At 40.9% G+C, this 27,088-nt stretch overlaps 3 protein-coding genes and 2 long non-coding RNA genes across 5 annotated transcripts in view; 3 read left to right on the top strand and 2 right to left on the bottom strand.

The window, feature by feature from the left end:
- LOC114149750 (protein NLRC5-like) overlaps positions 1-27,088 on the top strand; it is a 1,536,511-nt gene that overhangs the window by 461,256 nt on the left and 1,048,167 nt on the right. The gene's annotated exons all lie outside the window — the stretch shown is intronic.
- LOC114149825 (uncharacterized) overlaps positions 1-27,088 on the bottom strand; it is a 461,125-nt gene that overhangs the window by 400,866 nt on the left and 33,171 nt on the right. The window lies entirely within an intron of this gene.
- On the top strand, positions 4,631-5,230 carry pmchl (pro-melanin-concentrating hormone, like). The gene has a single exon (XM_028025932.1). The coding sequence runs from the start codon at positions 4,710-4,712 to the stop codon at positions 5,106-5,108; it is 399 nt and encodes a 132-aa protein (XP_027881733.1). The 5' UTR covers positions 4,631-4,709; the 3' UTR covers positions 5,109-5,230.
- LOC114149848 (uncharacterized) lies at positions 8,561-10,875 on the top strand. The gene is made up of 2 exons (XR_003596613.1): positions 8,561-8,855; positions 10,557-10,875. It is a non-coding gene; the product is annotated as an uncharacterized LOC114149848 (long non-coding RNA).
- ccnb1 (cyclin B1) lies at positions 22,287-26,310 on the bottom strand. The gene is made up of 9 exons (XM_028025905.1): positions 26,152-26,310; positions 25,787-25,918; positions 24,923-25,033; positions 24,661-24,849; positions 24,197-24,355; positions 23,883-24,119; positions 23,671-23,811; positions 22,809-22,919; positions 22,287-22,728 (listed from the first exon to the last, which is right to left on the bottom strand). Exons 1-9 carry the CDS (start codon positions 26,170-26,172, stop codon positions 22,624-22,626), a joined length of 1,206 nt encoding a protein of 401 aa, XP_027881706.1. The 5' UTR covers positions 26,173-26,310; the 3' UTR covers positions 22,287-22,623.

Below are 27,088 nucleotides of genomic sequence, written 5' to 3'. Positions count from 1 at the left end.
ATGTTGTGAATGCTAGGGCTAGTTAACATAACCCCTGATGACAGCGCTTAAACAGTTGTCCTGTATCTGTAAGTGGTTTAGTAGCCAGTATAGTGTTGATTGACAGCGCTAAGACCCTCCTCCTGGCTCTGATTGGGTGTTTTGTCTGACTGGGCCAACCAATCAGAGACAAGTTTACCAGTGACACAAGGAAGAAGAGAGAAGTAGAAATTTCATCACTTTATATTTTTAGTGGACAAAAGAAGAAGAAAGAGGGGCGGAGCTAAAATACCAAATCCAGAATAATTAAGACCCAGGAACAGTCAGGTATGAGCAGACACATGCTTTAAATACATGTTGTCTAACCATATAAACATTTATAAATGAGGATTAGAGACACTGGAAACAAAATATTTGACTTTAGTCTCAGAATTCAAATATTTTTTAGATTAAAGTTAGAATTTTGAGAAAACATCAGAGTTTTGAAAAAAAAACTGAATTCTGAGGTTAAAGTTGACATTTTGAGATTATTGTCAGAATATTGCATTCTTGATTTTGATGTGTTGGATTAAGAAACGATCCGCAGTGCAGCGGCTCAGAGGCGCCAGTTTCTCCTTCTCAAAATATACCTGACATTAAACTTTATCCTAGGATAAAGTTTAATGTCAGGTATATTTTCTGACATTTCTGACATTTCTGGTTGACCTTTATTTTGCCGTTCTGTTTCTTTATTTTTCAAACCAAAGAGCCATTTAAATTGAAATAATTACATGTTTCCAACAACAGGGCCCGACTCGTTTTGCAGCCAAATGTTCCAGTGAAATGTCCAGTCAGGTCGCCGAGCTGTGAGGCGTTCAGGGTCGCCGAGCTGTGAGGCGTTCAGGGTCGCCGAGCTGTGAGGCGTTCAGGGTCGCCGAGCTGTGAGGCGTTCAGGGTCGCCGAGCGTTTTGGGCTCATCTTAACAGCACCAGCGCCGCCATCAGACACATCCTCTATCATCGTCTCCTTCAGACCCCCACAGCTGTTACTTCTGAACCACTTGGATGTTGTCTGGCCATCGCCATGGCGACCGGCCTCCCTGCAGATGTATTGATGAGGGATAAATCTTTGCATTCAGCGCCACCACTTTGGCCACGAGTCACTTCCTCTTGGGCCAAATTACTGAGAGGTTTCAGCCTTCATCTTCTTCACTTTCATCTTCCCCTGAAGTCACAAACCGACCCGAAACGACCAGAACCGACCCGAACCGAACCCCCCCACCTGGAGCCGGACCACCGCGATACTGCAACAACAAACTGCAGCATCCGCCTTTCATCTCTGTCACTTCATTATCGGGTTCAAGGTGACGGAGAGGTCAACCGGATCAGCTTCTCCTTCTCAAGTAAACAAGCAACAGGCAGCGACATTCTGAGCTCTGCTCACAAGTTTACACCTCAATTTAAAACTACAAACCGAAAAGCTTCTCCAGGAACTGAAAGTGGAGAAGCTGCAGCTGCAAGAGCCAGAATAGAAAAGGTAAAGACTGTCCCCTAATGGCGCCTCTCTGTCTGGAACCAGCAGGAGACAAAATCACAGATCAAACTGTCATAAGCACATGGAAATGAAATATTTTTTATTTCTGTACAAATGGAAACTCAGCAAGATGGAGGCTTTCCAATAAATAGAAAAAAAGAAAGTAAGTTTCTGACAAAAGTCTCAGAAATTTTTGTGTTTTTTTCTAGGAAATTTCTCAGATTGATCTCAAAGTTTCAGTTTCAAAAGTCAAAAATTTGCTTAAAAGACAGTAAAAAATGTAGAGGTTCATCTAGGAAATTTTCTTTTAAAAAAAAGACGTTTGTGAGTTTAAAAAGTTGAAAATTTGCTTGAAAAATCTTGGAAATTTTGAGATTAATCTCAGAAATTTGGAAGAAAAAACGCGGAAATTTCTGATGTTCAAAAGTTGAAAATTTCCACTGAAAAAAATTTGTAGAACAAAACATTTTTTTAAAAATTCTCTGAAGCTTTTACATTCATGTCAAAAAACGTTCTGGAAAAAACTTTGACTGTTTTTTTTGAAAAGTCAAAAATGTGCTAGAAAAAAATCTCAGAAATTTTTTAGATTTTTCTTTTTATTTCTGAGTTTGAAAAACTTTTTTTTTCTACTTGTTTATTCTAGAATATTTTGTTATTTTTTGTAAACATTTTACTGATTTCTTCCATCTACACGGCCCTAACTCGCCGTTGTAAATGTTTATTTTAATTTCGAGTCACATAAAGACGTCATTCTGTAAATAAATGATCCTCTGGATGAAAACTGCAGGTTTGCTGTAACAGGATTAAGATGTTTATATAAAACTGTTCATTTAATGACGATTATTGACACATAAATGTGATAAATTACAGTCATCAGCTGCAACAAGACACATTAAAGTTTTTTCTTATTGTCTTGAAGCTCATAATGTGATCGACCCAAACAGCCAAACTGTCCGGTTTGATCCCGACCAGAACCAGAACGTCTCGTTCCTATTGGGTGACCATTTATTTCACGCTGCGCCAGGAAAATCCTCAACCTGTCTGTGTGATTTCAGCCACAGGAACACGTTCTCCAATCCAACATAATTTAATTTGCTGCTGGATTTTCTTTCCAGGTGGAATTACGCCGGAGTGTCAGCCTTGTGGCGTTCAGGTTGGCACCCAAACTCAGAGATTTTGAGCTTCGGCTGCAGTTTGGGGCGCATTAACATGTTGCCTTTAGAAAAACCTCAGTCTCCAGTAACTAATTGCCTGAGAAACACGTCGACCTTTTGCTGACAGCCGAGGGCAAACATGGAGGAACGTTTCAGCAAGAATGAGGGGAAAGTTATCGGTTCGTTTATTAGCACAGATGGAGAAACAGATTCACATTTATTTCTGCTACACAAATAATCCAAGCTAAAATGAAATATATATAAGTATAAACTATAACAAAGTACTTTACAACGCTGCAAATATATATATACAGTATATATATACATATTTGCAGCTTTGTAAAGTACTTTGTTACTGTACTTCAGGTATCTGATTACTTTATACTTTTACATTTTAAGATAAATATCTGTAGTTTCTACTCTATATCTTCTAATATTCCTTCACTGTAAAACATTTGAGCCACATTTAGTTGTGTTTATCTTCTACGCCACATGTGTCAAACTTGAGGCCCGGGGGCCAAATCTGGCCCACCGTATTTTTGTTTGTGGCCCTCTAGACTCCAAATTACATCAAGGATTTTCTCCAGTTTTTCACAAATAAGCAGAATTAACACAAAATCAACAAATCTCCACATTTTGTTCTGATTTTACTGCAGATTTTCTCAAAATTGGTCAATAATCATTGAGTTTAATTGTCTGCTGCTTCAGCCTCACGTGATGTTAAGTTATAGCCTGTAGTTGATACAGCGAGTAATAAAGTCACATTTAACATCATACATTAGCACAAATATCGTAAACATTCCTTACAAACATTCCTAAATCTGCAATTTTGATTGAAAAAATCACTAAAATAATCTCAAGATTCTGGAGGAACAGCTATTTACTGATATTTTAACAGTTTAATTAGTTTTATCAGTATATTCTGGTACAACTGGCCCTTTAAGAACCTTTAGATATTTGACATGGACCAACATGAAAATCAGTTTGCCAGCGCTGTTCTACTCTTTGAGTCAAATAAATTTGGCGAGTTTTAGATTTTAATGTCTAAGTTTGTGAAAGATAAACTTACTGTGTTTACGTTTTATTAATTTTTAAAGAGTTGAATAAACTAGAGTTTTTACTTTAAAAAGCTGAAAGGAGAAAGAGAGGAGTTGGAAATATTTCCCAGGAAATAGGACAACATTATACAACATGTTGTATTTTTTTGGATAAATAATATTCCTAATGCCTAAATATTGATTTTTCTTGCTGCTGATGAAACTAAAACATTTTTTAGACCAGAAAATAGAAAATAATTCAACATATTGACCTTTCTTTTAATATTTTATATAATAAATGACAATTTATAGCCAATGTTTGACAACAAACAATAAAATAATGCATGTTTGGTTAATTAATTGTATTTGAACATTTTTCTGTTTTAGCCTCTGATGATTTTGACCAGCATTAAAAAACGTTTGGACATCCAACAGACACTGGAGGACAAACAGAAATCAGAGGATTATAATCACTTTTATTTGACTATCAAAGCTTTTTTAAAGTACATTTCCTCTATGAACCATAATTAGATGGATCTAAAGCCAGATTCCCGTTTCCCTGACTCTTTGACACGTCAGCAGATCTGCTGCTGAAGGACTCGAACACGTCAACAGACGTTTGTTTGCTCTTCCTGTCATTAAGCTTTGGGTCTAAATCCCCTCTTGACAGTTTCTGCAACAAAGCTTTGGGGAAACTGGTTTCTTGGTGAAGCATCGACCACCACAAGCACACCAGGTGGTTCATCCATCCTCGTTGTTTTAAAGGACGGCCATTTTGGATTAAGACCTTCCACTTTTTCATTTTGAAGTGTCTAGAAGGAGCCAACACACCAGAGGTTTTAATCAACTCCCCTCCACTTCATCTCCACCCAACTGTTCTCTTCATCCTGACAGACAAAGGACGACGACGTGGTCAGTTTTCTGAAGCTGTATAAAAGGCGATGGATGTCCAAAGTCCAAACCAGAGCAGAGACACTTCCGAAGAAAATCCATCTCCTCCAATAAAACGCCGTCGACCGCTCAGAAGATGAGGCGATCCCTTTTGTCCGTCACTTTTGCTGCCGCTCTCTTCCTCAACTGCAACGCGACACCCATGGGAAAGACTGAAGACGGGTCGTTGGAGCAAGAGGTCTTCGCCTCCATCCTAAACGACGAGGCGATGGAGGGCGTCCTGGGCGACGCGGACCTGGCCTCGGCGGCCAGAGCGCAGGCATCCAAGGTCATCGTCATCGCCGCCGACCCGATGATCTGGAGGGACCTGAAGGTTCTGCAGAACGGGATGTCCGTCTACAAACGGAGGGCCGATGACAGCAACCAGGGGGGCGAGCACGGAGACAGCAGCCAGCAGCTGAGCATCCCCATTCTGAGGAGGGACAACATGAGGTGCATGGTGGGACGGGTGTACCGGCCCTGCTGGGAGGTCTAGGACTCTTCGTTCTGCTGCGTGAGGCGACCAGAAAGCAAAGAAAGAAGTCCCTTCCTGTCTCAAACAATGTGTCTTTGAAATCACTGCAGATCTGTGAATAAATATTATTCAGTTCTGCTTAATGTCTGCTGTTTTCTTAAAGGAGGCATTTAATGCTGGTTAGGATCGGATTCTGTACGATACAAAACATGTTTGCTGCATTTGTCCATTCTTGTATAACGAGATTTAGGTGCCTATTGTGAGATGCTTTAGAGCCTCTGTCACTTTAAATCCCAAAAGCAGCTTCCGGCCTCACTCCCCAACTCAGCATTTACTACTCAAATGTGAAAATGGCTGCAAACAGATGCTCAACTATACAACTGTACATCTTTAAAAAGCAGAAGTGGAGCCTCCTGCACAGCCAACAAGAATAAAGCAAGACGTTTCTGGATGGTAAGTCAACAACAAAACACTTTGTCTTTTCCAGCAGAAAACCAGCTGACCAAACCTGCTGGAACTCTGCTTGGGTTGCTAGGTAACAGGCGGAACTCTGCTTGGGTTGCTAGGTAATGCGCAGAAGTTTGTTGGGGTTGCTAGGTAACGGCACGCTAGCTGCGTTTCCATGTTTGTAAAGCTTTGGCGATATGCCACACATGTTGAAAAAACACAATTTTGCAATTGCGCTGTTTTGATTAAATAAAAACAATTAAAATCACATAAGCTTGTTAGAACTACAAATCATTAAAAAAACATGCCGCACCGTCATCCTCCAACTACTTCCTGTCGTCATATTTGTTGTTTCCGTCAGTAGTGACATCCAGTTGTCGATCACATGATCACAAGGTTTTTTCAAACTTGTCATGTTTCCACTGAGCAAATTTATTTTCGTAATTCCAATTTGTGCCATTTTATGGTCAATGGAAACATGGCTACTCCCTGTTAAATTTACCCACCATTCATATCATTTTTAAATCTGAATGTAAAAACAGATTTAGAGAAGAAATTTGTCCCGAAGACCAAAACCAACAAACGGCTAAGAAAAGAAACCCGAAAATAAAGTGTTTAAGGATCTCATTGTTGTCGTTCTTGAGTTGCTCCATTGTTCTGACAGTTCTGACTAATACAGATCAGCACTTTTAAATCCGATCGGGTTCAAGTTGTTTCTGCAGCAGCAGCTGCTCCATCTTGGCCGGCTCCCTCAGTTTCTCCCTGGAGGTTTTACTGGCTCTGATTCAACCAAACATCTGGGAACAGAAGCTTTGATTTCGCCGAGTTTCTGCTTCGCCGACTTCTAAAATCACAGACAGATTTTCTCAAAGGTTTGCTACGTCAGATCCTGCCTACTGGTAAATTTCAATTTCTCTTCATTTCTTGACGGTTCGCTGTTTCGGGAAAGTCTAAAGGAATCAATTAGGTATTAGTTTACTAAAAGCGAGAAGTGTAATGTGATAATGGTTTCCCGTTGTTATTCACATGTTTTCAATTCACATCTGTATGACGGAGCATTTGGGTCAATGAGCTCAGAAAAGAAAGACAGAAAAAAAAGGTTAAATTTACACCAAAGAAAATCGCAGAATTTTTTTTAGATTAATCTCAGATATTTTCAAGACAATCTTGGAAATTCAAAATTATAAAAGTTAAAAATTTGCTAGAAAAAAACTTTACTTTTGGAAATTTTCAGAGTTTCAAAAATTGAAATTTTTCAAATTTTCAAATTTTGGAGCTCAGACTTTTCCTTTTATTTCTTTTGGAAAATTTCTCAGATTAATCTAAAATTTTCTGTGTTTTTGTTGCAAATTTTCAACTTTAGACGCTCAGAAAATTTCCAAATGTCTTTTTTTTTACTTTAGAAACTCAGAATAAACATTTTTTCCTAGAAACGTTTTCAGATTTATCTCAAAATTTTAGATTTTTTTTTCTTAAAAAGTTTCAAATTGTGAAGCTCAGAAATTTTTCAAAAGTTAAACATTTTCTTCAATGTTTTGGGTTTGAAATTTACTATATAAATTCATATAAATAATTTCTTATATATAAAAGCAGAATTTTTCCTCTTATTTAGTTGAACTGTAAATTATATATGTCATAAATAAAGAGGAAATGATTCATTATAGTCTTGACTTTTATTAGAGGTGTTTAAACTTTTGAGAGACAAATTATTTTTTTATTTATTCATGTCCTCAAGTGAACAAGTTAAACCTAAAATAGTAATATAGAAAGACAGATTGTGTTTAAATTTATATCTTTGGACATTATTAGTGAAAACATATTTCCTTTAGTTGGTTAAAGTTTGTAGGAATGGAAAAACAGCTGAACATTCAGGCTGAGCCAGTAGAAATGTTTCCTCTGGAAATTTCGGCACCTTTTCACTATTTACTATGAGCTTCTGGTTGGAAAAACAGTTAAAACGGTGGCAGATATCCACAATGTGAAAAATTCAATTACCAACACTGTGGTCCTTTAATGCTGCCTGACAACATGAGAAAAGATTTTATGAGGTAAAACTCCTGCAGCTCAGAACCAGCGTAATGACAGCCTTTTGGTTTTCAGGTTGTGGGAACAAGTTTAAATGGACAGAAGTTGTGCTGTTTATCTAAAACGCCGTGATGCGATTGGTGGATTTCTGTCCGAGATTGAAATATTTCCACAGGATTTTGAAGCATTTTCATATAACTCTGATCCCAGGAGGATCAGCTGTAATAACTCTCAGGTCCCTTCAGGTTGTTTCTGCTCCACTTGAAGGTCACGTATTAAAATCAGACTCTCCTTTGATGGGCTAACATCATCCTAAAGTTGTTACCATTTAAACTAGTCAATTCACCTTTTTAACTGACCTGAACATGGCTCTGGACCTGTTTTACTTGGAGTAAAAAGTTTATTTCTAACAGATCGTAACAGTTTTATGACACGGTGAACACAATCACTATGACACTTTGTGTCCACAGGTTGAAATGCCAAATCTTTTTGCCCTTTTAAAACCTCAAATTACATTGGAAGCCTTTTGGCATTTTCACACCTCTTAACACAATTCAGATAAATGGTTTATGGGAAGGTGTTTTGTTTTCATTGATGTCAGTGAGGAATAACATCACGGAAACGTTAAACAAAAGGCTTTGAGACAAAATATTAATGTCTGCGGATTAAAATTTGGGTCAATATTGATATCTGACACTATGAAACAAACATATTGATTCTAACTGTTATTCAAAGTCTAACCGACTCGGTTCAATTCGGGACCAAAACTGCAACATTTATTACATTTTCAGCTGCTGTGATTCTCTTTCACTCTGCAGAGTCAAACAAACCAAACTAATTTAAAGGCCTGTTCCCCTCCTCGCCTGTGGGGGCGCTGCACCAACAACCACTGAATGAAACGAGACAAGAAACCTCCTTAGAAGACGCTGAACGAAACTTCCTTCTTAAAATGTAGGTCAGGACCGACGATATGATTGAAAAATGTAAAACAATAACAGTTTCATATTAGCCAATATCGATAATTATTGATTAGTTTTTTGTTTTAAATGTTTGAAATACTGCCAAACCCAGTGGTGTGACCTTTTCCTATTTTATCCACAGTTTTCACTCCACGGTTTTGTTACTTATGAGGCGAAACCCGAATCTGCAGCTGCGCAAGCTACTCAACAGGTTGTTGCTAGGCAACCAGAGAGTCACCTAGCAACTCTCGATGCTTGCTTAGCTAAAAGTGAGAGATAAAACCTTTCCTTTGCCTTCATCTCCCAGAATGCTGTGCGGTTCTGGATCGGAGTTCAGGTAATATTTTATATATTGATTATTGAATATTCTATCAGCTGTATAGTTTATTGATATTGATCATGTGTCTATAACAGAATATATATTGCTTTAATTTGTTGTCCAGCTCTAACAAAGTGTAAACAAAAATGAAGTAGCGACAGATTTTAGTGGTTGTAGGATTTGGTAAAATACCACCAATCATTTCTTCTTGCTAGCGCTAGAAAATGAAGTTTGTTTTGGTGGCATTTACCCAGAATGCCCTGTGTTGTAGTCCACTTCCTGCTTTTGGAGCGGCCTCTGGTGCATTTGGCGTTCACTTATTTATTTGAATCTCACTTTGTCTTTGTTCAACCAAACATAGACCGAGCTCAAATTTTGATTTGGCTTGTACATCTCTCCAAATAAATCTGATTTTCTCCAAACAAATTGGACTTGGATTAAACAGGACTGGTTAAATGCGCCACTAATGTGCTGTGAAAAAATATTAAAATATTTTTAGAGAGGAAAGTACTGAGATCTGTTATATCTAGGTTTTCAGGGAGGACTAATCAGCTTAATTTTGATATATTGGACATATCTTCCTTTAATAAGCTAAAAAATGTTTGACGCCCTAATTGGCCTAAAATGCAGACTCTGGGTTTTAATTGGAAGATAAAATTTTAGCGTCCCAGAGTAAAAACCTTCAGAATTTCTCAGGAGAAATCCGCAGAAATGAAAGTCTAAGGGTTGATAGTCCAAATATTTCTACAAACTACACAGAGACAATAACTTTATCCCCTTATTTCTGCACATGGGATGGAAATTCATTCCTTTTATAATAATAAAAAAGGTATAAATAAGTAAAAAAGTTCAAGTTTTTCATGCATTCATTGTCCACAACTGTTAAGAACATATTGCAGTTTAAATATTGTTATATCCCATGTTTTACACCTTCATTACACGCCTTCCTTACATGGCAGGAATGTTTTAAAACATGCCAGCTCACAATGTGACAGCGAGTTCCCTGTTAATGTCTGGAGAGACAAAAACGTCAGAGAAAAGGAAGCGAACAGATGACGTCTAATTATAGCAAAAAAAAGAGAAAAAAATCTGTCCTCCGTGTGTGGTTTCTTCACGTTTATGTTTGCTCAACACGTCTCGTTTTGCACGGCTTACAATAAATGAGTTTGCCCTCAGTGGGGCAGATTGAGGGGGAAAAAAACCAACATATGGAAGCCATTTTTGACAGAGTGATTACTCTGTCTGCCCTGTCAAGATAACCGTCTCTGCAGAGGTTTTGCACACTGCAGCAACTTTATTTTGTTATTCTGCTAAAATATCTCACCCAGCTAAGTTAAATAGTTCCCTATTTTAAAAAATAATACGACAGAAATGCTTAAAAGCTTGGATTTATTTAGTTAACTTGTACAGCATGAGTTCACCGCTGACCAACGTATTTTCTGGATGTTATTTCACCATGGAAACAGAAAACAACTACTTGCATCTCCTCACAGAAACAAATGAAATCAGAGAGCGTTGCACAGTGCTGGAGGGTCTGCTTTTATTAACAACTAGTCGAAAATATTTCCAAACCTGAGCCGTTCCCTGTTTGGTTTTCATACCAGAAAGCATAACAACAAAGACCCTCATTATGCCTTAATCTCTATGATCTCAGATAAAAAAATACATTTCTGGAAATAATTAAGATCCTCTTCAAGTGTGTGATTTTCTGTGATGTAGTTGGTTGGTGATGCAGCCAAGTCCCGGTCCTCAACAATGGGCCATTTGAGCCGGGCACGGTGGAAAACTGCAGTCATGGTTGGGCTTATTGATCCCTGAAGACGAGGTTAACTTCCTTCGTTCTGGATGTGAGCGGGGAGGACGGGAAGGGGTCAGACATTTGCCGGAAAACCGCGGTCCAGGAAGGTCCCCTGGGTCCGGCAGGAAGTGACTCACGGATCAAACCTTGGAGGTTTCTGCTTGGATTGTTCCAAATGTCAGGACCTCCACTCATGATTTCTCAATAAATGTCAAAAAAATCTGACTTTTATGAAGGAAACTAACCAAAAATGTTCTTTATTATGAAAAAATACCCACTCCTGATCAGAGTTTCTAAATGAATGCCTTTCTCTGATGTGTTTAGTAGAGCAGCTCAAACTGATTGACAAACTGATAAAACATGAATAAACAGCTGCCTCTGCTTCTGACAGTTAGAAATATTCTTTTCACTGCTTTCGGTGTCTGGAAAGTGAGTCGTTTCAAAAAGCTACGTTTCATTCCACTGGCACTGCGCCATTACCTAGCAACTCCCGCCAAGCCCGGCCCGTCGCCTAGCAACCCAGGCAGAGCTCCGAGTTGAGGGGCGTGGCTAAACACTCAAACTCACTAGAAAACTGTTAAAATGTCAATAAGTAGTTGCTTCCGCATTGTTTGAGTACCTCTTAAAGTTAAATAATGTTGAACATCTTTTCATATTAATGTAATTTGGCATTATGCCATTAAAAATGACTTTGATTTGATTGATAAAATATTATTTAATCACGATTTATGCATCCCTCTTGAGGCTAGAGCCATTTTGACTCTCAGTCCAGATAAATAAAACGTATTGAAAGCCACAAGTGTGTCTGTGTTTTGACATTTTTAAGAAAGACAATTTATAGCTGTAATTTCAGATAATTATGTAGAAGATTTGTCATTTCTAAAGAACAACTATTTTATTTCTATTTTGCGGTTGTAAAATAAAGAAAAACTAAACTTTTGCTAAAAGTGCATAAATAATTCTGAATGTTTGTGGATAACTACATAAAAAAAACTTAATGACAAAAAATAGATCTAAAAATACTTCTGGTACTTTTAGTGTCATTATTTAGTTAATTGAAAAACAGATAAAACTGCATTTGTTATGGCTATGTTTCAAAACATTAGTTGATTTTTAATCATTTCTAGCCAAAGTTATTAAGATAAATTGTCTAAAGAGCCACAGACGCCAAACTATATATTCAAATTAAAATATTTGAATATTTGAATTATGCCTATTTAAAATGTATCTTAATCTTAATAAGTAACCTTATTACTTGTTATAACCTGAGCTAGTGGTGGCATGTAGATATTAAATAGGACAGACCCTTGGATCGAACCTTGAGGAACCCCACACAGCAGAACGCTTTAAAGAGCTGAAAACAGCATCTCCACAACAAAAAACCAAAACATCTCCGGTTCATATGTAATGAGGTTTAACAGGTTCATCTTCACAGCCAGCGCTCTTCATGTTGCCCAGTTTAAAACAGTGTTGGTTCTGTCAGTATCAGCTGAACGTGTCTGGAAGCATGTTGCTAACTGGTGCGTAAAGCTGCACACAAAGAGCTGTTAGACGGTTTGATTGGACATTGTTGTTGTTCCCCTTTGATACGGCTCCAACTCACTACCCCAGTTTTTGCATAAAGAGCGTCTTTGCTCTGTCTGCGCTTGTTTACGTCTAACTGCAGCATACCAGTGAGTTTCCAGGGAATAAAGTTTTAATCAGAATCAGATTCCTGTAATTCCTTTTTAGTGTAACAACAATTAAAAATGTTCTCCATTCTTTGGTGATTGCATAGTATTAGATGTCTACAGCTAATTCAGAAAGTCTTAGTACAATAAAAACCTCCTGTAGAACTTCACAATGAGAATCACTGCTCTAATAAACGAAAGTTAGTGATAGTAAGGAGAAATGTGGATAATGGTTAAGAAACATTTTCTTTGTACTGATTTGTTGTTATGGCAGCCAGAATAAGAAATGAACTGGTTTGTGTCTCCAACACCTTTTAATGTGTTTTGCTGATGGAAGTGAAACCCGATCATTCAGTGAAAGGTTACTGTGATCTGCTGCCTTATTCTGTTTTAACTGAGGTCAAGATGTTTTCAGACCATGAACCTCCAAACATTTCATGTCAAACAACATGAAACAGCAACTAACACCAGAAGTGATGCTGCAGACGAGTTGCAATCAATTCATAGCTTGAATTTTATGGAACGTCTTAGTATTTTTTGAATGTTGTATGGCAGAGCAGCTCTTTTTATACAATCAAAAGGCTATATTCTCTAAAATGAAGGTAAATTAACATACAGAAAAATGTCAAATTTATAATGTACCTAATGCTAGGTAAAAACCTTCAGGGATACTAGCATGCTACCGAATTTAGCCATAAGTTATTCTGATGTCAGTATTATTGCAAACTAGCTATATTTGGTTCATTTAATAAGGAAAAACTTTTCACAAAATAACTGTTTAAAAGTTAACATACATTTCCTCGTGCCATTAAACAGGACCTTTTATACAAAATGTACATTTTGAATGTTTTTATGCATACATTTGGGTCTAAACTGCTTCTGAAAAAACACACGGCGGTGTGTTGGCTGTAAGTTAATGTTTTTTGGCTTCTGGAAAATTAGCTATTTCAAAAAACGAATGATTGTTAAGTCACATTCGGCTGGCACAGTGCCGTTACCTAGCAACCCCAGGAGAGTTACACCCGTTACCTAGCAACCTAAATAGAGCTCCAGGAAGTTTGATCAGCTGAATGCTCTGTATAATGGCTACTGGAAAAGACAAGTGTTTCGTTGTTGACGTAGCGTCCAGAAAACACATAGTGCGTTCGTGTTGGTTGTGCAGGAGGCTCCATTTCTGCTTTTCAAAGATGTACAGTTGCTTGATGATGCATCTGTTTGCAGCCATTTTCATCTGTGAGTTGGGGAGTGTGGCCAGGAGCAAATTATTTGGCTTTAAAGTGACAAGAGACTCTAAAAGAGCTCGAAATATGATAGGCACGACTGAGCAGACAGCAATCTAACACATTCTAAAAATGATTTTGTGCAAAAAAATGTAATTAACATGTTTTGTTCCTTACATTTAGATCTATCCTGACCTGTTAAAGGAAACATGATAGGTCATATTTAAAAACCTGGTGACATATTGTCCTGGAAAATATTAATATATTACCAAATTGAGCTAATTTGGTCAAATTACAAGCTTATTCTTTTCCCTCAGTACTATTTGTTTGGCATCTCTCAATTGTTCCCAATGAAGAACAAACAAAGCTAGGCTACAAACCTCAAAATGTAATTTGGGCTCGCAGTAAAACCTAAAAAAGGAAATATCTTCAATGCAACGCCTGAACTGGATGATGAGATGGAAACTAAAGAATGTTGCACTTAAGCTGTCAGCACTATCAAGTGTGACAAAGCATCTACTCTAACAGACTCTGTAGTGCCAGACAGTCCTGGGGTCGGCCTCCATTCTGGAACGTGTTTGAGTCATGGCGCTCACGATAATCCAACATATTCCACATTCATTTCAGGCTCCTAAACGTTCAGCCCTCCTGTGTTTGGGGCCAAGCACTTTATCCATCCCAAATCCCTGCTTCAGTATTCCACACACATCCTTGTGGTGGCTTGCCACATGTTCACATGTGCGAGCGATCTGTAGACCTTTCCAGCCCTCATGAAGCCGACTTTCCCAGATGGCGGGAGTCGGCGAGAGACGGATGATTCTTGGCGTCAGGGATCCTTTGGCCTCTCGTGTCTCTTGTTGCCGGCCGTGTTGATTTACCAAAGCGTTTCAGTGTTTTTGCTGCGTAAACTACAATCTGAGCTTCCCAGAAATGAGACTGAAAAACAGCAGGAGAGCAGAAATACTTCACACTACTGTCAAAACAGTCGTAGCTTTTGTTTTTATGCACTTTTAAGATTTTCATTAGCAGCAGGAATTTCCTCCTGCTTTTCCATTTGCATAACTTCCCATAACAGCAGAAACATGATGGAAGTCAAGTGGTCATCCTTAACCTTTGTTGGAAGAAGACAATAAGCTGTCAACTCCAGAGAGAAAAGCTTTTTTTACTATCCTGTGTGAAAAATTACACCTTCATTTTACTATCTTATCTAATAATGTGAATTATTACATCTTGCTAACAGGACATTCAACCCTCTGCTGGATTTACAGAAATAAATATCGGTGAAAGTCTTTTGAGATGTACGATAAGTTTATCTCTCCTAAACGCTGGTCAGCAGCTCTTCCCTCTTATTGCGAGTTAATTCACCATCAATGCTGTTATATTTGGTTCGTTCATATTTACAGTTTCCTCTTGACCAATCTGTTGGTAAAGACTTCCGGCAGACCTGTGGTCTTCCACGTCTGACTCTATCATCCAGTCCCATGATGTCTGGCTCCACTGGGCCTGGTGAAATCATCGTTAAAGTCTCCTCCTCCTCGTTCCCATCTTCCTCTCTGTATCTAATGGAGGCGTGGATCTGCTGAGGGGCCTTCTGAATAATTTAGGAGCTCTGGAGCACTTTATAACCCCGGCCTGCGAGGCAAGCCAGGCCATCCAACCATGAGTGCATTAGTATAATATTCAGAGAGGAAACTGGCCTTTATTGACTAATATAATCAATAACTATACCTCTGTGAGCTGTTGAGTCCCCAAAGGATTCTGTCTGTCTCAAATGATTGAGCGCACTGACAGAAAATAGTAACCTAATCATGCTTTAAGCTAAGTTTACCAAATCCAAAGGGATGCAATGAGCTGAAATAGTATTGGAACAAAAAAAGTTATAAACATTTTCCCATTGTGTTTAGAGTTTGGTCTCAAACAGTTGGACATTTCTATAATCTCTGAAAGTGGTCTCTGGACTTTTCTGATTAATCAGTTAATTGTCAGGATAATTGATCACCAAAACAGTCGTTCGTTTCGGCTGCAGAGTTTCATTGCTGGATGCTTTCTGTCAGCCCCAGGCTAGTTTCGGGGACAACAAAGTGACCCCAGAGGTTGATTTCCATTGTGTCAGCAGCACGTCCCGTCCCGTCCCGTCCCGTCCCGTCCCGTCCTCCCACCACTCTGTTGGGATTTATCCGACGGCTGCCAGGCGTCTGACTCACCACACCGGTCAGATTACAACACCCTGCAGATATCAAACGAGTTCACTACAGATCAGCGTGCTGAGTGTTTACATCACCTGAGATTACAGGGTGCCTCAGCTCATGCCATGACAGGTAAACTCACCTTTTTGCTCAGGATGGTGGCTTATTCTTTCCTGGATTTCAAGCAAAAACTCCAAAAACACTAATACAAACAAAACTGCAGCGTTTGAGAAAAAGTACGTCATAAGTGTTATCAGTAAAATAAATAATGCATTTCAGAAAAAGAGACCCTAATCACAGGAAAACAAAGGTGCCAGACTCCATCTTGTTGTCATTATTGCTTAATCAAAATGTAAACACTGCCATGTTTCCCTCCAAGTAAAACTGTGATAGTAACCTCCGATAATCAGCTTTCCATGGCAACATCGGCTTAACAGTGACGTTAAGGTAAATTCAGCAGTAAACTGTAGCAGCCCAATCAGCTTAAAGTATAAAGTTCAGCTTTATGGGTGGTAATAAGGTTAAACACAGAAGCCAGAAAATGAAATTTCAAGAGTTTTAGTCTTGAAAGAGACGTTTAAGAGAACTGCAGCTCTTTTTAGAAAACAATACAAAGTGAGCTGAATTATCTCACGAGTTTCCACTTTAAATGGTTTTCCTTGGGGACGAAGAACCTTCAGGGAAGCTTGTTTACTTTACTGGCGTTCCAGAGAAGAAGCCAAGAGGTTAATTAGCTCCTTCATCATGAGATGCTCTACCTTTCAGCTTCTGGCTCCATGAAAACTGGAAACAGAAACGGGAGGAACGATGATTTCATGGATGCAGAGACTCCACTGGTGGACAAACAAATCACTGGGGTTGTTACCGTGGTTACCACAGATATGGTGGACTCTGGTCTGTCCGTCCATTCAATCATTCATTCAGTACATCTGTAATAAAATATTCTTTTGATAATTAGTGAAACAGAGTCAATCAGAGAAATGCGCATTTATCTTTATATATATATATATTTTTTTTTAATCAGAATAAAAAGAAAAGCCTTGAAGAAAAGGAAGAAGATATCAATTCTGTACAAAAAACATCTGCTCAGAAACCTTTATCAGTTCATTCTTCCCAGAAAGTTTCTACTTTGTCATTACATGTCCGTCCGTCCGTCCGTCCGTCCGTCCATCCATCCATCCATCCATCCATCCATCCATGCATCCTGACTCCAGTCTTCCTTTGTTCAGGCTGTGATATCCTTCTTTCTTTCTAATAAAACAGTTCAGTCGAGTTCAAAATCTTTATTTAAAGTTGCCTCTGGTTTATTCGTGTGCTGCCGGTTCCCGTTGCCAGCTGCCGACCTGTTAGCGCCCCACAGCTGTGGCTCAGGCTCGCTGTTTGTTTGACTTTGTCATTATTGAATTGAAGTCTGCAGACTTGGTGAATGCAAGGTGAGAAAGGCCAGCCACTCATTTCAAGGGTGCACTTGTTAAACGTTGGGCCCTCGTGGACAATGTTTAGACTAGGACACGCTTCCAAGTGTTGGACTTGAGGCAAGGAAGATTTGTTTGCAGGTTCGGGCCGCATTGCTGGAATATCAGGAGGTCTGAAGACAAGCGTGGCATTCTTTCTGGACCTCAGTGCTGACTGGGGAGTTTTTTAGTGCTGAGCGTTTGGATGAACATGAGCAGAAACATTTGGACTCCAAGTTTGTTACAAAGATAAATGAGAATCTTTCATCTGACGTTGATCATGTGTTTAACGTTCCTTTGGGTTTATAAAGTCTGGTTTATGTATCATAGCTGTCATTTATGTTACTGTCTGACTTATAAGCAGATATAAATACAAAAGGTATTTAACTCTGTTTAGCTTTGGTTTGACTTTCGTTTATGAATTTGAAGATTTCATGATGAGACGAGAATAACCAGTTTATAGATGCTTCTGTTTAAATAACCAGCAACTCTAGAAACACTCCATCCATCCATCCATCCATCCATCCAGACATCCATCCAGACATGCATCCAGACATCCATCCAGACATCCAGACACCCTGAACCATCTCAGCTGTTTCTATATAGATGATCGAATCCACAGTGCTACTTGCTAGCGCTAGCTCTTTATTGTTGTGGTGTACGTTCATCTGGCCTCGCCTGGTGACATGTGATTCCTGTGATGGGGATGTGAGGGATATTTGGTTGCACCGGTTCCAGCTGCACGGCTACTGTATTAGAAATGTTCCCTTTTAATAAATATCAGCCCACGGTTTCTGTCAGAAAGACCCAGCGCCGCTCCAGAAGAGTGTTTGCTTTGTAGCTTGGTGTTGTAAACTGATACCCCTGCCCAGTCATGACCTCAGCCTCCAACTATGAAGTATTCTGGGTTTAAAAGCCCAGCTTTTACTGGATAACTGAGATTAATGATCATTTGTCCCTGAGGAGAAGGAAAACAGAAGGCTCTGAAAGGGATATGTGGCATGGCAGTCTCCAAATTATATCAGATAACAGATGTTCAGGTTGGGGGTTTCAGACCAATATAGCCCTGTACATGACTCACTGATGTTTTCTGCAACGGCAGAAAGTAAAATACTTGTTTTGCCGCTAAATTTCTGACGCTTTAGATCACATCTTTGTCGCCCCTTTCAACAGCAGATGACTTTTCAGCCTCTGCCTCTTCAGCAACAGATGTTCTCAAGCTGTTCGCCAAGGACTTCTGGCCTTACGAAGCCGACTCACGTCACCCGGATGGCAGGTGGCCCGAACAACAAACATCCACAGATCCCCCTTGAGGGATTGGGAGGGTGGTACAAGCCCCCTCCCCAGGGTCTCAGCTGTCAGCCGGTCACTAATAATGACGACCCCCCATCATGCTGTGTCCATTAGCTTTAACTACTTGAGGCCTAATGTTGGAGCTGCTGTAAAAACTTGAAGAATGTCAGTTTGAAGGTTTCAACTGTAAAAAATGTAAGAGTAGAACGAGTTTTACATATTTTTACTCAAGTAAAAGTAAAAAGTATTTGGTAAAAATGTGCCTCGAGTACTTTGTAAATGATCAAAGAATTAATCATTTAATATTTAAAAAATGACAAACAGACCAAAATTTAAACTCCTGAGGAAATTATATCTCACGTTAGGGCCAAAATGGCAACATTTGTTACATTTTCTGCTGCTTGGTTCTCTTTCACACTGCTCTGAGTCAAATTAACCAATTTGAAAAAGCTGTTCCCCTCCTCGCCTGTGGGGGCGCTGCACCAAGAACCACTATAGGAAACGACACAAAAACCTCCAAAGACGACACTGAGCACAACATCCTTCTTCACTAAATGTAAATAAAGATGGAGTAGCGTCACAATTTTGCGGTTGTAGGATTTCTCCTCCTAGCGATAGCTGTAGCGTTTGTTTTGGTTGTGTTTACCCAGAATGCCCTGCACCGTAGTCCACTTCCTGCTTTTGGAGCGATCTCCAGTCACATAATCAAACCGCACCAGAGTTTAATTCAACCGAGACTGAAGGTTTTAGACAAGAGACCGCTCCGAAAGCAGGAAGCGGACTACGACACAGGGCATCCTGGGTAAATGTAAAAAACGCTATAGCTAGCGCTAGCGGGAGAAATGTATTGTGGTTTTTAGCCAAAGACGAGAAATCATACAACTGCTTTTTGTTTCCATTTTGTGATAAAGGTAGTTGCACTCATATCTTAGGTTTTCACGTCTTTTCTTTTAGTAGTGCTTTGTGCAGCGCAAAAAATACTGTAAATGTAGACCAAAACACAATCTAGTCAAGCCGCCATCTTGTCCCTCCTATGCTGTTAAGCACACTACACCTGAGGCCTGCACACTAAAGGTTTAGGTAGAACAGATGCTTCAGTGGATTTATACCTAGGTAGCTTCTAAAAAGGTGTTTTGCTTGGTTACCATAGAAACATGAGACTGAGTTACATCTGTCAGAGCCATTTTGCAAAAGGAGGAAAATGTTTCAAATTTCTTGAGTGGTAAAAAGTGGATCTCAGCTTTTTTAAAGCAGTATTGTGTTTACCTGCCTGAGCTGGCACCTCTTTACTCCTGCCATTACAACCTAAGGTATAAAAGGGACTGTGGGACTGTGGGACTCCGGAAGCAGCTGATGGGTACCGGCGGGCGAAGCGGCATGCGGCTCGGGCGGTTTGCGAGGCAAAAACTCGGGCGTGGGAGGAGTTTGGAGAGGCCATGGAGAAAGACTTCCGCACGGCTTCGAGGCGATTCTGGTCCGCCATCCGGCGTCTCAGGGGGGGGAAGCGGTGCAGCACCAACACTGTTTATAGTGGGGATGGTGTGCTGCTGACCTCTACTCGGGACGTTGTGGGCCGGTGGGCAGAGTACTTCAAAGACCTCCTCAATCCCACCAACATGCCTTCCACTGAGGAAGCGGAGCCTGGGGACTCTGGGTTGGGCTCTCCAATCTCTGGGGGCGAGGTCGCCGAGGTGGTTAAAAAGCTCCTCGGTGGCAAGGCCCCGGGGGTGGATGAGATCCGCCCGGAGTTCCTTAAGGCTCTGGATGTTGTAGGGTTGTGTTGGTTGACGCGACTCTGCAATATCGCATGGACATCGGGGGCAGTTCCCCTGGACTGGCAGACTGGGGTGGTGGTCCCCCTGTTCAAAAAGGGGGACCGGAGGGTGTGCTCCAATTATAGAGGGGTCACACTCTTAAGCCTCCCTGGCAAGGTCTATTCAGGGGTCCTGGAGAGGAGGGTCCGTCGGATAGTCGAACCTCGGATTCAGGAAGAGCAGTGTGGTTTTCGTCCTGGTCGTGGAACACTGGACCAGCTCTACACCCTCAGCAGGGTCCTGGAGGGTGCATGGGAGTTCGCCCAACCAGTCTACATGTGTTTTGTGGACTTGGAGAAGGCGTTCGACCGTGTCCCTCGGGGAGCCCTGTGGGGGGTTCTCCGGGAGTATGGGGTACCGGGCCCTTTGATACGGGCTGTCAGGTCCCTGTATGACCAGTGTCAGAGTCTGGTCCGCATTGCCGGCAGTAAGTCGGACTCGTTTCCGGTGAGAGTTGGACTCCGCCAGGGCTGCCCTTTGTCACCGATTCTGTTCATCACTTTCATGGACAGAATTTCTAGGCGCAGCCAAGGTGTTGAGAGGATCCGATTTGGTGGCCTTAGGATCTCATCTCTACTTTTTGCAGACGATGTGGTCCTTTTGGCTTCATCAGATCGTGATCTGCAGCTCTCGCTGGATCGGTTCGCAGCCGAGTGTGAAGCGGCCGGGATGGGGATCAGTGCCTCCAAATCCGAGGCCATGGTCTTGAGCCGGAAAAGGGTAGAGTGCCTTCTCCGGGTCAGGGGGGGTGTCCTGCCCCAAGTGGAGGAGTTTAAATATCTCGGGATCTTGTTCACGAATGGGGGAAGAAGGGAGCGGGAGATCGACAGGCGGATTGGCGCAGCGTCTGCTGTCAAGCGGGCGCTGTACCGGTCCGTCGTGGTGAAGAGAGAGCTGAGCCAAAAAGCGAAGCTCTCGATTTACCGGTCGATCTACGTTCCCACCCTCATCTATGGTCATGAGCTTTGGGTCATGACCGAAAGAACGAGATCGCGGATACAAGCGGCCGAAATGGGTTTTCTCCGTAGGGTGGCTGGGCTCTCCCTTAGAGATAGGGTGAGAAGCTCAGTCATCCGGGAGGGACTCAGAGTAGAGCCGCTGCTCCTTCACATCGAGAGGAGCCAGTTGAGGTGGCTTGGGCATCTGGTCAGGATGCCTCCTGGACGCCTCCCTGGTGAGGTGTTCCGTGCACGTCCCACCGGGAGGAGGCCCCGGGGAAGACCCAGGACACGCTGGAGGGACTATGTCTCTCGGCTGGCCTGGGAACGCCTCGGGATTCCCCCGGAAGAGCTGGAAGAAGTGGCTGGGGAGAGGGAAGTCTGGGCCTCCCTTCTGAAGCTGCTACCCCCGCGACCCGACCTCGGATAAGCGGAAGAGGATGGATGGATGGGTATAAAAGGAGCTAGTTTTGACTGCAGGTGCTTCAAGCCCTGGGAGTTAAATGCTTAAGCTTTGTGCCATAAAACCCTCATTTGAATCTGTAGTTGGTTCTTCAGGCAGATAAAAGCTTTTTTCAGAGATCCAGAGAGTCACAGCCCTACAGTTTGACACTCTAAATGCTAAATAAGCATTTAAGACAACCTTTTAGGATTTGCATTATTTTTGACTGAGCTGGAAAGAAATTCCAGCTCATACTTTTAAGTAAAAGTATTTGGTAAAAATGTGACTCAAGTACTTAGTAAATGATCAAAAACATAATATAATGACAAACCAAATTTTACAGTCACAAAGACTTTAAACTGTGAACAAATGGTGCCAAGTTTAACTACATGATAGATCTAGTGTCTTTGCCTCTTTGGAACCATTTCAGCACAAGTTCAGTTTAGGATGGCAAAACTTAGATTAAGGTAATCCACATGTGATAATTACAAGTCCCCCTCACCCAACAACCAAGCAACTAGTTTTATGCATCCATTAAAGATTTTACTTTTCCACCTGAAACACTAAACAAACCAGTAACTAAGATCTGGTCTTCCAGCTCCCTCTAGTGGCAATTTAGACTCATGACACCAAGTTCTGGTCAAAACCATTTAATAGAAGTTTAAAAATACAAGGCATGTCATTTAAAAAGCATTGCTGTACACATTACAAAACAAAATCCACTGAACATTTACACAATCAGCCATCTTGAAGTGGTGCAGTGAGCCTCGTCGTCTGCAGAAGTTGATTCAAAACTTTAGTTAGCCCATACTGTGCAATCATGATGTAGATATAGTGTAAGTCAACTAAAGCAGAAGGACTTGGATTGCAGAACAGAGCAAGATTGTTTGGATGCCAACTGTCCAGCTGCATTAAAAGTCTTTAAAAGAATACATTGTACAAGTCAGCACACTGTGCTGATGGGAGTCCGGTTACTGAGCAGCCTGCTTCGCTAAATCCTTAACCACTGAAGACTTGAGCTGGGGGATGTTGGCGATCCTCATCTGTTTTGAGGTGGCGTACTTACCTTTGACGGCCTGCGAGACGGTAGACATTGGGCCGTTAAGGTGGTTTTAAAGGTTTAGTGTCATGATTGGTTGAGAGAAAGCAGACTTACCATGTGTTTTGTCAGACCGTCGTTCACCTTCACAACATTTTTAGCAATGTGCGCCATAACAGGAAGCAAACTCTCTGCTGTGTAGTTCATGTAGTGCTGCAGCGTGACATCCTGAAGGGTGAAGAGAGTAGCATTAATCACCAAGATGTAGAGTAGGGCTGGGTGATTTGTTTCTGGAAAATCCAGATTTTTCAACCAATGCACTCTTTGGGTTTCCATAGAAATGGAAGCAAGGCCAAGGCAGCCATCTTGTTTTACAGCCTCCATTTGAACTTTGAATTCAAGTCAACTCAGACGGGAAGGACCTGGCTATAGTTTTTCCATTTTTAATCACAAGGTAAAAAGTTATACCAAAGTATAATTTTACAAGATGCTTAACATGTTGAGTTAATAAAGTTTTACAGCTGTGTTATGCTATAGTGTTAAAAGATTAAATACTTCAGCAAAATTTCACATCTTGGCACATGTTGCCAGGTGTTTGCTTTTGAATGAAAACAAAGTTGCCACCAAAAAATTCAAGATGGCTGCCAAGGAAAATTACTGCATTCAATTTGCAAATATTTATCATACAACAGTTTCAAATCACATTTTCAATTTCATGGAAAATTAATGCTTGCATTAAAAATGACCAATTAGACAAATGCTGTGTCAAATCATAGCTTTCACATATTCCAACCATTGAAGTCTTTTTGGGGCCCATTTTTCCTCAAAATGGCAGCCATGTGTAATCAAAGCATCTTGCATAAAGCTCATTCAAGTCATGAAAACCGGTAACATTTTATGCCAATTAGTTGGCTCTAAGACGGCAGCCATCTTGAAAAGGCAAGTGGTTAGAGTTGCATGACCCAGGCCTGATACCTACCCAATCTCCTGCATCCAGGATCTTCAGTGTGAGCGCCAGAGCAGCGCTGGCCACCATAGACGGCGGGAAGTGAATCATCTCGTAGTCGACCATGGTGAGCTCCAGCAGGTATTTGGCCAACGTGTGCTGCTCTGCGGTTACCTGCGGCACAAACCAAAGCTGCTCAACTGTACACTGTCTGCATCAGCAGGGTTTTAGAACCGCCAACCCACCTCGTAGATCTTTGAAGCCCGCCTGAGGAACTGCAGGGGCAAAGGTCGTCCGAGCTGGAACTTCAGCACCCGCAGGATTGTCATCTCCATGTCGCGGATCTGGGCGGTGGTGTAGGCCCGGTCGGTGACGTAGGCGAAGTCGGAGATCTCTGGTGGGTACATCTCCTCGTACTTTGAGGCGAGGAACATGGCGGTCACACCGACCAGCTGCAGTTGCTTCTTGGGGACTGGGTGGTCCTGTTGGTGGGGCAACCAAACACAATTAGCAAAAAAAAAAATAAATAAAAATTGATAGAATGTGCGTTTGCAGTTACCTGAAGAAAACGGTCAATGATCCCGACAGTCATGTACATCGTCTCCTGCAGGAGCCGGAACTTGAGGTTGACCTGAACCAGCCAGTCGATCAGGATGGCCCTCATGTTACTGGTGACCTCCTGACCTTGCAAGTAGTTGGGTTTGACGTTCTGCTCGACCTGAAACCAGAATTCATTGTGAACCATGATTCACCATCCACATGGAGACCATTTTAGCTGCTGCCACAAAAGTTTGTCATTTAGCATGCAGCTACATTGATTAGGCTGTTTGGGAGTCCAGAAGTGACGTTAAAATAACTTTAGTGGAAACCCAACTGGCAACACTTTTGTTTGATGTTCTGCCGCTGTTACAGTGCCACCTACTGACCAAACACTCAGTTTCTACAGCACTGCCTTTTAATTTACAAAAATATACCCTGCTCATCTCCCCAGGTTAGAGGTCAACTCATCATTTTGTTGCTCACCTCAAGCTGCCGGAGGTACTTGTAGATGTCCTTTACGTACTCGCTGCAGAGCATGGGGTTGTCGTAGTCGTCCGCGTCGACATCCCTGATGGCGGTGTCCAGGATAACGTGCGAGAAAGCCTGGCAGAGTTCAGCAGGCTCACAGCCGGAGGTCTCCATTGGAGTGGGAGACGCTGGCTCAGGCTGAACCTGAAAAACCCAGATGGTCGTTTATAAACAGAAACATTGGGGTTACACAGCCCACAACATGCAATCGACTCACCTGGACTTCAGGGACGGGCTCAACGGCAACGACGGCATTTTGCTTTGGCTGCTTGGTCTTTTCAGTTTTCTCTGTGACTTTTGTCTTCTTTACCACATCAGTCTTGATGTTCTGAAGAACAAATTAAAAGTTGGTCTACAGTAGATAAACAGACACCTCAAAAACTACGAAAGCTGTAGTACACAAAACTTTACTCCATTTAGTGCTCTCATTACGAGTCAGAACCAGCATATTCTTCATCGTAATATTTAGTGTTAAAAAAAAAAAAAAAAAAAGCACAAATCCAAATGTAAAATCTGGTTTACAGGCAAGAATAACTGACACTCACTAAAAATTAGATTTAGCATAGCAGGACAATTTATGAAGTACAAAGTGAAAAACTTCCATTTGTTTCATTCCTACGGACTTGTTCAGATTTAAAATGAGCAAAATAAATTCCATTCTGAAGCCAAAATTGTTTACGCTTAAAAAAAAAAAAAAAAAGAAAAAAGATTAGCATGTGGCTCCAATTTCACAAGCCCATCCCAGCCATTTTATGATAAGGTTGCGTGCCATAGCAGAGTCGACGACTCGCATAAGATTTATGTCCAAAAAAAACATTACAATGAGTTTGTGTTCAAAAGGAGGGTTATATGTGAACGACATGGGCCAAGTTGTTGCTTTTGACATTTTAGTACAACTTAATGCAACATATTTCCTGAATGGTTGATGAAAAACCATTCATAGTGCAATCAGATAAATAGCGCCCCCTTGCGGAATGCTAGCAAACACGCTGCACTGAAAATACAGAGTTCTAGTCATTTTAAAGCGTGTTATGACAACCATATATGATTGAAAATAAAAGGGATTTATAAGGAGTTTCACCTTTTTCGGGTTCTCTTTGTTAGCTGCGATGTTTCCGATCTCACCCAGCGCAGCCCGAGGCTTCAGCCCGGGCCCAGCCACCGCGCAGGCCTTCACCCCTCCGAGCTCGGTCCTGGAGGAAGCCAGGCGATTCTGCAGAAAAAGAGGAGAACATTACTATAAGAAATGCAAAAAGTCTCGTAATGTTGCTTTAAAGCACGATCAATAGCTTTAACATGGAATAATGATTGCTTAAAGCATGAAGAGAAACCCCGTGTAGCAATAAAATATATAAAATACCGCATTTCACATCTAAATATCATCCAGGAGTAACTAAATATGTTCCAAACTACTGTAAACAATAATAAAAGTACATAAATACTCACTCTGGTCACTCGCAGAGCCATTCTGAAATGTGCGTGGCTTCAGCAAACAAGTGAAGAGTCGTAATGAAAGGAAAATCTGGTTTGGTTACAGTCCTGTAGTGTTGGTTTAAATCCTCGCTCCCTGAAAGCTGATTGGCTGCGCGCTGGCTCTTCCGCGACTCTGGTTGGTCGAGCGCGGCTGCTTTAAATGCGTTCCCTGGACAACCGGTGGTGAGTGACAACAAGGCGTATTTCCTCTTCCTGTTACAGAGCGGCCAAAAATGGTAAATTACTATCATAATGTTTTACGAGAAGTCTTGTGTCCTTTTTTCTTTCTATTCTTTTTGTAAAACAAATGTTTATTTATTGTTTTAATTTATTGTTTTAATGTACTTTACTACGACGGATTGTCATATATATTATATCTATATATATATCTATATATCTATATCTATATATCTATATATATATATATATATATATATATATATATATATATATATATATATATATATATATATTGCTGTTATTACTTTCCAATTTTTTTTGGCTTTGCAACAATAGTAACTGGCAGCATATCCTTCACAACATGTTTTCCAGGATCAACAAACAACAACACTCTTTCAGCTGATGAACATTCCCTCCTTTACTACGTAGCAACATGAAACTGCAGCCCAGAAAAGCAGCTTTGCTGTTTCGCAAGGTGTTGAAATCTTTGGTGGCCGCCATCCAATCGCAGGATCACAATTTCCGTGACGTCTACTACCGGAAGTACAAAAGATGCACAGGCAGCGGTGATGTGTTGGTTGTGGACGATCCGGTTGGAAATGCTAATTAATTGATATGAACTATTTCTTCCACCAGAATGAAAATTAAAGCGGAATGAAAACTTAAAAATGACTAAACAATTGTGTACCCAACATAGTTTATGTATAGTTTAAGTCAAAGAGACCAAATG

The sequence above is a fragment of the Xiphophorus couchianus genome, chromosome 8 (genome assembly GCF_001444195.1).
Source record: "Xiphophorus couchianus chromosome 8, X_couchianus-1.0, whole genome shotgun sequence".
Lineage (NCBI taxonomy): Eukaryota > Metazoa > Chordata > Actinopteri > Cyprinodontiformes > Poeciliidae > Xiphophorus > Xiphophorus couchianus.
The sequence above is the reverse complement of the archived record's forward strand: the minus strand, read 5'-3'. Positions and strand labels throughout refer to the sequence as shown.

Excerpts from the sequence above, each read along its gene's own strand:
- pmchl (XM_028025932.1), top strand. The coding sequence starts at position 4,710 with ATGAGGCGATCCCTTTTGTCCGTCACTTTTGCTGCCGCTCTCTTCCTC.
- ccnb1 (XM_028025905.1), bottom strand. The coding sequence starts at position 26,172 with ATGGCTCTGCGAGTGACCAGA. Across the intron at positions 25,919-26,151 it reads TGGCTCTGCGAGTGACCAGA|AATCGCCTGGCTTCCTCCAG; the intron begins GTGAGTATTTAT and ends CTTTTTCTGCAG. Across the intron at positions 22,729-22,808 it reads ACGGTCTGACAAAACACATG|GCCGTCAAAGGTAAGTACGC; the intron begins GTAAGTCTGCTT and ends ACCGTCTCGCAG.